The sequence below is a fragment of the Haliotis rufescens genome, unplaced genomic scaffold (genome assembly GCF_023055435.1).
Source record: "Haliotis rufescens isolate VD_foot unplaced genomic scaffold, xgHalRufe1.0.p SCAF_11, whole genome shotgun sequence".
NCBI classification, from domain to species: Eukaryota; Metazoa; Mollusca; class Gastropoda; order Lepetellida; family Haliotidae; genus Haliotis; species Haliotis rufescens.
Genome location: NW_025963791.1, coordinates 40031417 through 40046317, shown reverse-complemented (window position 1 = coordinate 40046317; position 14901 = coordinate 40031417). Strand labels below are relative to the sequence as shown.

General features: G+C 40.7%; 1 protein-coding gene across 1 annotated transcript in view; it reads left to right on the top strand.

The window, feature by feature from the left end:
- The window catches only part of LOC124142343, a 51229-nt gene that overhangs the window by 4774 nt on the left and 31554 nt on the right, over positions 1–14901 (top strand). Inside the window, exon 2 of the mRNA XM_046510764.2 lies at positions 13539–13607. Within this exon, the coding sequence (XP_046366720.2) occupies positions 13539–13607 (69 nt within the window). The remainder of the gene's footprint in view (positions 1–13538; positions 13608–14901) is intronic.

Below are 14901 nucleotides of genomic sequence, written 5' to 3'. Positions count from 1 at the left end.
GATCTAGTTGTAAGTGTGTTAGCTTGTCATGCAGTAGGCCTGGTTTTATTCTTGAGATTGGTTCAGTTGAAAATTAATGAAGGTGATGGGTTCCTTGTTATGACCTCAATTTTAATAGAATTTTGAGGATAATAATAATTTCAAACACAGAATTGTCTTGTCCATGCTGCAGTTAATTGAAAAAATGTACTAAGTCCATAATTTATAAGTTGTCCTTCCTAACCTGGCTTACATCACACACTGCTCCCGGGGCTTCTTAACCCTTCCACCTGTAGACAGGTCCAGCTGGTGAGGTAACCCACATACTAGGGTCTGTAAGGGGTTAAAAGGCCATCAGATCATCCTAGGGTGAACATCTTGACCTAGTTACTTCATTAATGAACATGTGGGTGGATCACTTGGTCAAAGGTTACACATGCAACTGATTAAGGTGATCGGTTCGTCTGGTGATGGGAAAGTGATATAGGGAGGAGCAGGCTAATATTGGACTTTGTCATTGAGTGATCAGCAACATTCTGCACTTGAGAGGTTATGACACTGGTATATTCATTTCAGGGTATAAATTACTTGATATAAATCCAGTAAATTTACAATTCATGTCAGTTATCTTGGTGACATTATTTCCGGAGAAACTATGTGTCCTTTTAGAGTTTTCACTATTTTCAGACCAGCAGACAGTAACCATAACATACCAGTTTGCAGGTTTTCACTGATATACCATAGGAGTATTTGTGTAAAAACAGGTTTTCACTAATATACCATAGATGTATTTGTGTAAAAACAGGTCTTCACTAATATACCATAGGAGTATTTGTGTAAATAGCAGGTTTTCACTAATATACCATAGGAGTATTTGTGTAAATAGCAGTTTTTCACTAATATACCATAGGAGTATTTGTGTAAAAAGCAGGTCTTCACTAATATACCATAGGAGTATTTGTGAAAAATAGCAGGTTTTCACTAATATACCATAGGAGTATTTGTGTAAAAACAGGTTTTCACTAATATACCATAGGAGTATTTGTGTAAATAGCAGATTTTCAGTAATATACCAGAGGAGTATTTGTGTAAAAACAGGTCTTCACTAATATACCATAGGAGTATTTGTGTAAAAACAGGTTTTCACTAATATACCATAGGAGTATTTGTGTAAATAGCAGATTTTCAGTAATATACCATAGGAGTATTGGTGTAAATAGCATTAGAAGAGGAACTAGTTAGAGAGCATGTGCTTGCTTGCTGCATATATGACTGTTTGAGGCGTTGTGCTATGATATGACTTGTATATCCCATGAATGGAATATAAAAGCTTGTGTTCTATGTTGCCTGTTTTACATGGTGGCAGGGAATCCTAGGGGAAAGAATGCCTGCCTGGATTGTAATGATATGAAAGCAGAAATAATCAGTGGCTAACAATTTCCGGTGTGGTTGTGACCTTCTGGTTTGTGGGAAGGGGAGCAGGGAGGGGTACATGAGGGATAGGTTCAGGGATTAGGCCATTCTTCACTGACTAGGTAGGCTAGATTACTGTTGTTTGAGTGAGAAATGATTCATCCTGTAGATTGTCATTGTCTGTCTCAAACGGGTAATTATTATCTTGCGTGACTAACTTATATCAGTTTTCAATAATCAAACATTACCCAGTGATTTTCATGTGAAATGATGACTTGTGTAGCAAGTTGGACATTGAAGGAGGCATTTATGACCCTATTGTGTATTTAGTTTGGTGGTTGTGTCAGTTTGTGTTTGGACAGGTGACACTGTCTTTAGATTCTGTCTCATAGTTTCCATCCAAACGTTCTTGTCTTCCTGATTTGTAGTGAGTAGACTAGTGTCTTTCTTGTACTTTTTGTTCATATCAGGATTTCTATCAGTAGTAGTAGTAGTAAGGACCCAGTTACTAGTATCTTCTCAAATGCAGTTTTATTTGTTCCCCAACCAGTGAATCCATTTACATTCCATTCTCAACACCTTAGGGAGTATACAACCCATGCTGCCTACAGTACTTTGCTCATGCTATCAACCACCAGTTTTCCCAGCTTGGGTTATTGACAGGCCTCTGTAACATAGCTGGAATAACTGCTAGGATTCACCCAGTACTGTTACGTAGTGTGAAATGGTACCAGGTTCACCAAAATTATGTTTCAAATGTTTGTGGGCACCATACCCGTGCTTGTGGGTTTCACCAAAGTGGTGGGCGGTCGGGTACCCTAGTGGTTAAAGCGTTCGCTCGTCACGCCGAAGACCCGGGTTCGATTCCCGACATGGGTACAATGTGTGAAGCCCATTTCTGGTGTCCCCCGCCGTGATATTGCTGGAATATTGCTAAAAGCGGCGTAAAACCAAACTCACTCACTCACTCACTCACCAAAGTGGTAAATGTCTGACACCTCCATCACTTTGGGCTTTCCTCCAACTTTAAGCTGATTCACTGTGATATACCGGAATACTGTTCAAAGTGGCTTAAACTCAACTCACTCACTATGAAATGGTAACTAAGACAATCGCACTGTAAGACTGTAAGAGTATACACATGAGAATAACACACTGATGTACCTTGTTACACAGTGGGCATGCTTGACAGACAGGTACTTAGAAAGAGTACTAAGTGAATTAGCTCCTGCATATAAGCTGCTCAAACACTGAGGGAGTCCTGGATTAGTGTTACGCTAAGCACATGGCTAAGTTTGGAAACACAATGTAAGATTACCTACTTTGTCTTACCAAAGAAGATTAAAAGACTAACACCAACTAGTTGCCTGGCCAACCGTTCGAGGGAGAAAAAACTTGTCTGACCTTTCCGTTAGTTACCAGTTTGCCAAACTAGAAAGTCTGCCAACACCTTTACAGATTAGCACTGAATATTTGTGTAATTAACCTGCATAAAAACTGTTGGATCATGATTGATATGGGAACATTATTTTTTCTTTAATTAGGCCTGATTATTTAAGGTTTTAATTAGGCCTGATTATGTAAAGTTTTAATTAGGCCTGATTTTTTAAAAGTTTTAATGAGGGCCTGATTATTTAAGGTTTTAATTAGGCCTGATTATTTAAAAGTTTTAATTAGGCCTGATTATTTAAAGTGTTAATTAGGCCTGTTTTTAAAGTTTTATTACGTCTTATTATTTAAAGTGTTAATAAGGCCTGATTATTAATGTGTTAATTAGGCCTGATTTTTTTAAAAGTTTTAATTAGGCCTGATTATTTAAAGTTTTAGTTAGGCCTGATTGTATAAAGTTTTAGTTAGGCCTAATTTTTTTTAAAGTGTTAAGTGAAATTGCAACATGGTAGAAAAAGATCAGTCATTATGGAGATATTATAATGAACCTGCTTCGTCCTATGCTAAGTCTATCATAAAACACAGTTCGACAGAGATGTACAAGGGATAACGCATTGTAAGTAGGTCATATTCCCCAGATATTGCTCAGTTTATTGGCAAATTGTTCACGGTATGTGATCTGGTTAAGTACGCGCAGTAGTCCAAGCAAGATGTTAACCGATTGTCTTAATGCTTGCTAGTTTTATGAGGTACTTAACAACAGGTAGTGTATCATGGGTGCTAGAACTCACAGTGGCGGGATCCAGGCCTCAGAGGCAGGACAACGAATGCTCACAGGGAAAGTCTGCTAGCTTTCAATGTCTAGTTTGTTCAATGTCATCTGGTGTTGGTTGTATGGCAATTTGAATTGTTGATGCCATGGTCTTATGATTAATAGATGGGGGTGTCCTCATTAGGATTAAAAGTGACTGTAAACAGATCTATGATGATCGATGTATCTATTGATGTATCACATCATTTACTATGCTATGAGTGTTGATGCAGGGAGGGCAGGATCTAGATGGACATGCTTCAGTGGTGATGATAAATCTAACAGTTTCTTTGTGTTTGAAAACTTGGTTTGATAGCGTTGAAGTTTTTCATATTTCAAACAGTTATGTTCTTGAAAGGGTAGACTTTGGCACTAGTTTAGCTAAATGCTAAAGCTGCCGTGAGGGTTTTGTTGAATTTCATGGTTCTGAAGGGGTTTCCTCATGTTTCCTATTTAGGTTTGTATACTTTTTGATTAATTTCTCCCCCAACTCAGGTTGTTTTCCTCCGTGGTATGGGGGCACGGGTGGCCCAGTCGTCTAAGACGCCGCGATTCGCTGTGCAGAGTTGCGTCCCTTGGGCACGCCAGAAACCTATGATTGTGGGTTCGAATCCCGGTTCGCCCCGATTATGTTTCTAGGTTTGTCAGCACCATACCCGTGCTTGTGGGTTTCACCGAAGTGGTAAACGTCTGAGACCTGCATCACTTCGGGCTTTCCTCCCACATTAAGCTGACACGCCGTGATATAACTGGAATACTGTTAAAAGCGGCGTAAAACTCACTCACTCCTCCGTGGTATTCCCTGAAGATGCAGTCTGTCTTATTGTTTGCAATATGAGCCCACATACTCTGCGACACAGCATGTGCTTGTATATTGCCTTTCCACACTAATTACTCTATGGGGGTGTAATTACTGTATCTGAAAGGAGCATGGATCTCATTATGACTTGTCAATATAGACCTCATACTGACAACTTTCTGGGCAGTTCATGGACATGGCTAACTATTTGCTCATTAGTTCTTGCGAATCGTGTTTCCATTGATGGGCTATTTTGTGAGTTCCCATTGTGTCCCTAATGCTGTAACTCTCTACTAAACAGCAAGTCTTCTCTGAAGTTACTTCCCAACAGATTAACCAACTCCGTTGTTGTTTTTTTCATCCTATCCTACTGTGAACAAAAGAAGCTTGATAAAGCATAATTTCCATTTCAAAGTGTACTCCTCAGTGAGACCACCTTTGTTCTGTCAACATTCTTCAGCCTAACTAAAACAAATGAGTTTTCCGAGGGATTAAATCTATTTGAGATATGCCATGGGTTACCATCTCTTTATGGTTACGTGGAACAGTAATGTTAAAGCTCCCCGTTCTGCTTCTGGATGTGTTCCTCTCAGTGTGGTGTCTGTTTTGTAAGCCTGTAAACTACTCACGGCTAATGATAACATGTTCATCTCGCTTGGAGGCTCATCAAAATGCGAATATAATCTCTTGTTTTCTGTATCTTCCTCGTGAACACTACGGCAGTGACAAGAATACTTGAAACATGAACAGATTAGTTTCTTGGGACTATTCACTAATGTACTGTAAACATGGTGACAGGACAGTTGTTTCTATTTTGGACCCGGCTGCGTCATACCAATAGACGTTAAAAGATGGTACTTGTTGTTACCCTGTCTGGCGCTCGGCATTAAGGGGCTAAAACAAGGACTGGTCAGCTCGGGGTCAGTATACTGTGTCTGAGTGGGGTATTCATGTTAAACTGTGGCATGGTATCTCAGTGAGCTAGCACCATAAATCATCAGTCCGGAGTAGTACAAGCAGCCACACACAGACACACGTGCATGCACGTCGCTATATAAGTGCAGTAATCTTGGACACGAAACTAAACCCAATTTTACCTTACCTCACCTTCTATTTTGGATTAATATCATGTCTCATTGAGTTCTATTTAAAACATTTGGTGAAAGATTTTGTATGATCTAATAAGAATTCAAGCTCTTTTCATGGACTGTCAGCACGATCAACGTTATGAGACGGATTTTATGCCATCACAGTCTATACCAATAACTTTCGGGACAATGAGCCCGAACTTGGCTCTTAGCATCATTTTCAGTAGAATTTAGTGTTATTTGGACTTTTTAGCTGAGACCACTAGCCAAACAGAATTTTACTAGACTGTGGCTTCGTACTAGTGGGTAAAGGCACACACTGCCATAAGTACCAGCTTCTAATGGCAGGGGACGTCCAGGACTTGCTAACACTGCCCTTCCAGTGGGTATGACATGACGTGGATACCATGGCGTTGGTGACACAGAAAGTCACTCACTGTTACGTGAGCAGAGCCATCCATGCCATCATGCAACACATTTTAGGAAAAGATTCATTGCATTAGAAAAAATAAATGTTTCCATGTCTGAAATTACGGTTGTGAATGTGAAAAGGGACAGGTAGAGCAAATAGCAGAGTGGCAGCATAGGAATATTGACAGTGACGATGACGGAGATGTTAAGACTTGAGTAATGGTGTTTTTCCGCAAGGTTAGGAGGCCTAATGGATGCCCCACAGTTGCAGATATTCAGAGCATTCTGCACAAGTAGAGAGGATATTTAATGAGTTTGTCTGGCTGTTTGATAAAGGATGTTTGTAAACAGACTTGAGACGTGGCACCTTCCTGCTAACATGTTGATATGCACCAAGTGTTCCGGCCCATGTCACAAACAGGCCCCCTCCGTAGGGATACACATTCTTCAGGGCAACAGGGCAGAGGCTCAGTGACCCGGCCCTGGCGTGCTGGCTGTACCTGCTTCTGTCAGCTGCCTGGCCCAGCGGCATCGATCATGCTGCTCTGTGTGATAACCAGTTATCTTGCCTCTGTTTAATAACCACCTCTGTTGTCACTCTTTGGGCTGGCTATCTTGCCTCTGTGTGATAACTAGGTAACTTGTCATTCCTTGGGCTGGCTATCTTACCTCTTTGTGTGATAACTAGGTAACTTGTCATTCCTTGGGCTGGCTATCTTACCTCTCTGTGTGATAACTAGGTAACTTGTCATTCCTTGGGCTGGCTATCTTACCTCTCTGTGTGATAACTAGGTAACTTGTCATTCCTTGGGCTGGCTATCTTGCCTCTCTGTGTAATAACAGCTTTATGATTTTACTCAGTTTAGTAACAAGTTATCTACTACTTGCTGCTCTGTAATAGCCAGCTATCAGGCTTCTCTGTTTAATAACCAGGTATCTTGCCACTTTGTTGGCTGGCTATCTTGCAACTGTCGGCTCGGAATTGATATTTTAGTTCCTGACATTTATCAAGCTCAATGATGTAAGATAAAACACCTCGTCAACAAATTCAATCTGTATCTGATAAAGGACATCAAATTTAAACATTTTGCATCATTCCCCATGCATTATATGAGCTCATCTGTAGCAATAATGTTTGGAGCATCCGCTTTCTCGTGTTTCACCTGTTCCATGACTTGCCCAAACAGTTGTGATTGCACTAAGCAGGGCCTCCTATTTACTGACACACACTGCTTGACCAACTTGCATGAGGTGTTTTTATATCAGGGGGTGCTTTCTACATTTTTTACCTGATTGTCATGCAAGATGGAGTTGTTGAGCAGGAGTTTGCCTAGATAAAACAGTTTCTCGAATTGCTGCCAGGTTCCAGTAATAGTTCTACACACACGGTTGTGGGCAATACAGTGTTTAGGAAAGGTCATCCTGATGCCTACTGTCATCACTGTAAGTGTAACATTTGTGGGCCACATTATACCACTTGGGTAACAACCGGCATGTTATTGACTGGCAGGACTGCACTCATGTCATCTCCATAAGGGTTGGCCGAGAGGGTAGTGGGTTAGCTTGCTGCAGATGCTACAGATGCTACACAGAGATCATCTCCATAAGGGTTGGTGGGATGGTCGAGAGGTTCGTGGGTTAGCTTGCTGCAGATGCTACACAGAGATCATCTCCATAAGGGTTGGTGGGTTGTCCAAGTGGTTAGTGGTTTGTCCTAGTGGTTAGTGGGTTAGCTGCACTCATCTTGATAAGGGTTCGTTGGTTAGCCGAGTGGTTAGTGGGTTAGCTGCACTCATCTTGATAAGGGTTCGTTGGTTAGCCGAGTGGTTAGTGGGTTAGCTGCACTCATCTTGATAAGGGTTAGTGGGTTTGCTTGCCAGTAACTGAAAAATAAAGCAGGGCTCGATTTAAGGAACTTGATTTTACTTGAACCAGTTGCATGTTGACATGAAAGTCAAGTGCACCAGACAAAACCAGGTTGCGCCATGTCCCATAAATGTATCAAAGTTGAAACAGAGACATGATAGATGCATAAACTTGTCTAAATAAATAATATCTCAGATCGATGATGTCAAGCCCAAGAAAGCATGACAAATTACGCACAACACAAGGATTAGCAACGTAGTATGGTACATAAAGCCTGAATGTATCGACTGTGTTAAAACTTTTGATTGTTGTGTGGAAGAGTAAGGGTTAGTCACAGACAAATTTGAATTATTTTTACTTGCACTTGGTGCATATAGACATGAATATTAAGCTGCACTCAATAATAGGTTGCTTTGGCGCATGTTCTATTTAGTCCTGTAAGGTAATGGATATTCATCGGACATTGTTTTATAGGGTTTTCCATGTGAGATAACTTGTAATTTATGGTGATACTTGTCTTCCTAGTTGTAGCCTTTTTAGTTAAATAGTTTTTGCTCTATAAATAGATGTTAAGTTGTTAAGGGCTCACTCCAGTTAAACAACCTGATGTTTCAGTGAGACTCAGCAACATTCTCAGTGTTCAGTCTTGAGTTCCACTTGAGTGATGCTCAATAGGGTGTTCTCCCTCAACCAAGGCATCTTTGTAACTGTATGCCCCATTCTGGGTTACATTACAGCTCAATGAAGGTTGTTATATGTGAAGCCAAGCATGGTAGACTTGTCCTTTTGTGAATTAACCTGCCAACATCGGTTCCCCTGCCCACATCTGTCAGCGGTCTCATTGGGCTTGTGCATGTTGGAGTTTTTTCTGACAATGCATTTTATTTGAATCAAAAATCCTACCATGAAATATGTTTCTAGCATAAAAGTTATGCTAGTATATCTTTTGAGGGTTTCACATGGTATATTGGGTTGTATATTTGTATGCATTCAATAACTAAGACCTTGGAGATGATTGCACAGTCACCTGACAAGGATGCAATTGATAGAGGGAATAAGTATTGAAAGTAGGATGAGCCCAGAGAGCTGTTGGCAGATGACCATCTCACACTGTCTGTGGACTGGTGCACTGTCACATGAAGACTTTACATCACCGACCGTGGTGGAGCTGTGTCAAACAGGCCATTATCCACTTACCATATTGATTATGCCTATCAGGAGAACATTTACAGAAGATACAATACATTTCCCTTATCCACTGGGAATATTAATACATAGTAGCGCTCTGGGCGCTAGAAAATTGACAAAGTGGGAGCTTTTTGAAACCATACACAAGTTAAGTTTGTTGTTAGTGATCGATCGCTAGTGAACAAGCTTAGTTCCAATGTGGAAACTAAAACATTTTCCATAATAGTTACAAGACAGTTATATTCCCCTTCAATGCTGCAGCTTCTGTAAACATTTGTCATGGACTTTCATATTCAGTTTTGCTCTGATACGGGGGCACTTAGAATGTTTACTTACTACTAGAAGATCACGTCCAGAAGTTGGACAAGGGGTGCTTTAGGAGCAGGGCGCTTAATACTGCGAATACGGTATGAGGCCAAAGGAAACTGAAGAACAGAGGGATGAGGCAGAAGTTGCCAAGTCCTCCAACTGAGCTTACAAATATCCACACAAGTTTACTACACATATCGATCTCTCTCCTGTAGTAAGTCAGGTATGTCCCAGACAGAGCAAGCTCCCAGTGATTAATGAACACCCAGTTAAATCAATAGGGAAGCCACAGCTTGCCCTGTGTTAGGGTAGCTTGGGTGAACATGTGGTGCCCAACTCAATACTCAGTCACTTGACATCACGGTACCAGGAAGCTCCGTCAATACATGCCACTGGGTCGGTTACCAGGAAATGGCAATTTGCATTTGCTTCATTGTGTATATTGTTTTCCTGTAAATACCTGCTTATCTTTTTCAATGGTGGACGCTCGTCACGCCTAAGACCCGGGTTCGATTCCCGACATGGGTACAATTTGTGAAGCCCGTTCCTGGTGTCCCCCGCCGTGATATTGCTGGAATATTGCTAAAAGCGGCGTAAAACAAAAAAATCACTCACTCACTTACTCACTTTCAATGGTGGAGCTGACAGAACTCTAAGTGGGCTAGTTGTCTCTTTCTCATCGTATCAATATCTTGCATTCTATTTAGTGTGGTGTGCATATTTGCCTGGGATCTGAAAAGAGCTAGTAGTGAGCAACAACAGAACAATTGGATCCTCTGCATTCACATTCCTTGCAACAGATGTGTTGAATTTAGATAACATTGTCTTTTCTCTATTCATGTGTATGTCTTAAAGAGGTAAACAGATAGTTGTATCAGGTCTTCAATTTGGATATCACTTTTATCTAACTATGCTTTAGGTCTCATGGTTAAAGCATTTGTTCTCTTGCTTCAAGTTGACACCCAGCACAAGTGGGTGAAACATTTGTTCGTGGTGAAGACCCGGGCTGGATTCCCTACATTGGGCCATGTGAAGGCCTTTCCTGTTGTCCCCATATTAACAGTACAGTAGGATTTGTCTGCTTTGGAAATATAGTAAAAAGGACTAATTATTCTTTTTCCTTTCATCCTGTCCCTTATCGACCCTTACAGTACATGTGTGTCAACATGCTTTCTGACCAGTAGGGGGCACCCTGTCCCTTATCGACCATCACAGCACAATTGTGACCTGTTGGAGGCACTGTGATTTGAACAAGGCCAAGTGTATTTGACCAATCTTTACTTTAGAAATAGGACATGTTCAAGCTCAATAAACACACCTCCTAGCTAGACAATAAGTGTGTGCTGCATGTCACTAGGTACTGCTTTCAGTTCACAACAAGCTACATATATGTTTGGGCTCCTCATCAGGAACATTCACGACATGTGTCCACTTGACTCTGTCAGCTTGTAGGAGTTCATCGATTGTGCTTTTTGTCGTTTGCGTCTGCTGTAGAAGTTGAGACTGGTCATTAGACATGTCCCCAGTTACAGTGGTGTCAAGCTTTGTAAGACCTTGTTTTGAACAGTACTTTAATAAGGTTTGCAGTTACGCTAGTTGGGGTGAAGGTGTAGAATCAACAAGACATGTCAGTTGACCATGCTGTCTGATAACTCAGTGATAAGGTCATGATAAGACACAGGGCAAAGTGATGAATCAAGTAACAAATTATTTTGTAATCTTATCCTGATAAACACTGGCTTTGGTACATGCTAACTGTTTTTGCAAGAACAGCAAGGGAGTCCAACATGTTTTATAACAGTAATGCTAATTATGTTGAAATTAAATGTCCTTTTTGTTTCTGTGAGATTTATTTTGCATTTGAGACATACGTGGAGATTTTTTTTTAGCCTGAAAAGTTGTCACTATCTGGTGGTTTTCAATCAATCATTCGTTCCCATTGTATTTCTTGTGAAAAAGTAGCTTAACATCATGCATGAACCAGATACCACATTGTGAAGGTGTAAACTATATGTACATTAACATTTATTGACATTGTAAGATATGCTGTTATGCATTGCTTCTGTTAGTGTGACCTACAGCAGCCGGAGATATTATTCCTTGGCAACAATTCCTTACAATCTGTCAGTCTGCGGGGATAGGTTATACAAACACACCATCACTAAATTCAAGATACAGTGTCCTCAAATCGGGCATAGTGTGTGAATCTCCATGCCTGTTGCCTCCATACAAACACTGCCTGCCGCTTACTGTGACACACAACCAACAACTTGTCTGTTGTGCTTATGCTTCCTTTGCTTAGACCTTCAGAATCTGGGTAAACCTTCTGCCAGAATTTCTTTGAACTTGGTTTTATTTTGTGGGAGTCAATATTTAACATTCTTACATAGGTCATTTTACATGTGAAAGTGAGGAAGAAGTTGTTCGTATTGTTCTTATATTCTTGATAAGAATTATGACTGCATTTTTACTGCCCTGTAGCATTGGTGTAGCCTAGTGGCTGGAGCAGGTGCTTGTTATGCCAGACATCCAGGTCCAGGGCTCTCGTTGGTACAGTATCTCAAGCCTGTTTTTGATGTTGCCCACAAGAGCTGAATCAATGCTAAAAATACCATGAAAGCTACTTTCACTCACTTGATTTTTTAATTGGTAGGCATTAAGATAGATGCATATCACATACATCCTTTTTAGCTGATGCAGTGTAAAATTTTGACTGTTAATATTCCTTTGGACACTGGTGCTCACAAGAATTCCGTGATCAGTGAAATATTCAGGTACTGACTATTTGTTAGCGTCTATGGTGATATTGGCTATTCCTTGTATCCCCAGTGTGTGGAAGCCAGTGGAGTCGGCATGACAGTGTAATATCATCGTTTGGGGACTCTCGCTGGCTGCAGCGTGTTGAGTCATCCTGGACACTTGAGAGTGGGTGGGCGGTGGTGGGGAGGTGAGTGGGCAGTGATCACCTCACTGACGTGCTCGCCTGGCCGAGATTCCATTCACCATAACAAATGTCATCAATGAAATGGGATAATATGAAGCGGGGCTGTTTTGTTTTGATGGCAATGTAAGAACTGTTTTGATCTATGGCGCTAATCCATGGCAGGTGTTCCCTGGAATGAAAACAGATTTGAATATCCTAGGCAAGACATTGTTTTCATGTTTTTTCCTGAACTAATTAATGAGGGTTAGAACCAGTTGACCTTTGTTCATGTAGATAGTATAGACATGGAACTATAAGGATCGGTTCTGAAGGAGGTCACGCAATTGCATGTCTGAAAACATGTTTTGATCAGTGATCATTTTGTTAGTTAAGTAATTGATTAATATACTTGTGTGTAGTTATTGTTTACAGTACTGCTATTATACAAGAATAATGTACGCTGGTATGTCTGGCCCATCAGTTGAACAGGTCAGGAAGGTTCAGAGAAAGATGAATTATTCAGGGATAAAGTACTGTGTCCTGCTTTGACCAAGCATTAGTTAGTAGACTGCTTGGTTATGGAGATGCCAGTTCAGAGAAAACTGTTGTACAGCACTTCGGTCAAGATGCATGTACTTTGTATTCATACACAACTTGCTTTCATCTGATGCAGGTTTAAATTAAGTGAGACATGCAGTTTCCAGATTTACTGATGATTTCGAATGTTTGAATTTAATATGTAAAAATATTTTCCACCCTATTATCCCCATGTTAGAGGAACCCTTTGATTACTGAATTATTTGTTGGGGTTAACATTAGTTGGGTGAGTGCTGAGAAAAGGTGACCACCTCCATGGTGTAGTGGATAGAGCAACTGCACGGAGTGGAAGGTCGGTGGTTCCGATCCCCTGCGCATCATACCAAAAGGTGTTAAAAGACGGTACTTGTTTTTATCCTGCCTGGTGCTCGGCATTAAATAGGACTGGTCGACTGAGTCTGTACAGGATTGGAGTACCCATGTTAAAACATGTGACTTTGTATCTCAGTGGGCTGACACTACAAAACTGGCATTTGTCCAAACTGGTACAAGCATCCACACACATATTTGCACATCAGTGTATAAATGCAATAATCTTGAATGCTTGTTAAACCCCACCTCACCCACCTGGGAAAATGTAGCTGTTCCCAGTTTTATGAAGGTGAGGCAACAGAGGGGTAACTGCTCTTCTTGTCATACAGAGAAACAGGTTTAGTGGTTAGTTCATTATGTACTACTTGTGAGTCCCAGTCACTGTTTCTCTTGCAACCATAATGTGCCAATGTCGGTAGGTTCCAGTCGTAACCTGCGTTGTTTGTGTTTCAGTTCATGCCAGTGCTCCCCCTCCACGACAATGGATACCCATTGGCCACCCTGACAAGAACAAGCCTGCAGGTATGTCCACCAGCATATAACTTCAAAGTTGGTCAATAACACCTGTTATCCACCAGCACCACATCTCTACAATGTTGGTCAATAACACTTGTCATACACCAGCACCACATCTCTACAATGTTGGTCAAAACACTTGTCATACACCAGCACCACATCTCTACAATGTTGGTCAATAACACTTGTCATACACCAACACCACATAACTTCAATGTTGGTCAATAAAACTCGTCGTAAGAGGCGACTAACAGGACCGATGCTCATGATGTCAGTTACTGGATTGTCTGGTCCAGGCTCAATTATTTACAGACTGCTGTCATATAGCTGGAATATTGCAGAGTGCGTCGTTAAACAACAAACCAACCAATCAATAAAACTTGTCATCCACAAAATTGCTGAAGAATACTTATGTTCATCATAATGTTTTAGCAGGCTATTTCTAGTGACATCTTCAAGCAGGCAGTTTCTAACACCTTAAAAGATCATATGAAACAAGTGGTTATCCAGTCACTTGTATGATATCATTAACATGAACCATGTCAATATATGTTTCGATTGGATGATTCTATTGAGTTATAAACCATTCAATTGACAACATGTTGCGTGTGACTCTGAATCGAGACAATTCATTTCAACTTTCAAATTTGAGGCGTGAACAGGTAGCTCCAAATTGATACGCTTCAAGTTCATAACAATCATTATTTAAGATATTTCCAGTGTCAGGAGCAGAATCAGATGTATGATTTGTAGTGTGAAATGTGTGCCAGTAAGTATAATAAATACCCTCCATGTGGCGGTTGGCTGGTTTCATTCAAGGCGTGTTGCCTATTTGGTGGTTCCTGTGAACATAAGCTGTTTCTGAAGCTATATGTGTTCATAGCCCTTCCTATATTTCCAATCATTACCAGGGAGTACAATTAATACTGTAACAGCTGGCATGGCTGATGGATTAATCAAGCTGAACATAATATGTGTGCAGTGGTGCACAGATTTATCTGCATCGCCTAAAGTCAATCATTGTTACACAAAATGAGTTGAGTTGGAGTCAAACTGACCCTGCGTGCTCAACCAGTCGGAAGTGCAATGAGGGAAACAGTGCAAATATCACTTGCTATAATTGACTGTTACACTCCTTCAGTGGTGTGTGTGTGAATGGGAAGGCATCAGTTATTAGAATTGTGTTACTATTAATATACATACTAGGTGGTTTCTATTGTTGTAAGTGTGTCCTAGATTTGGGCCATGCAACATGTGTTCCATTGAACCCTGTAAGCTGATCATTTAAATAAATCCAAAT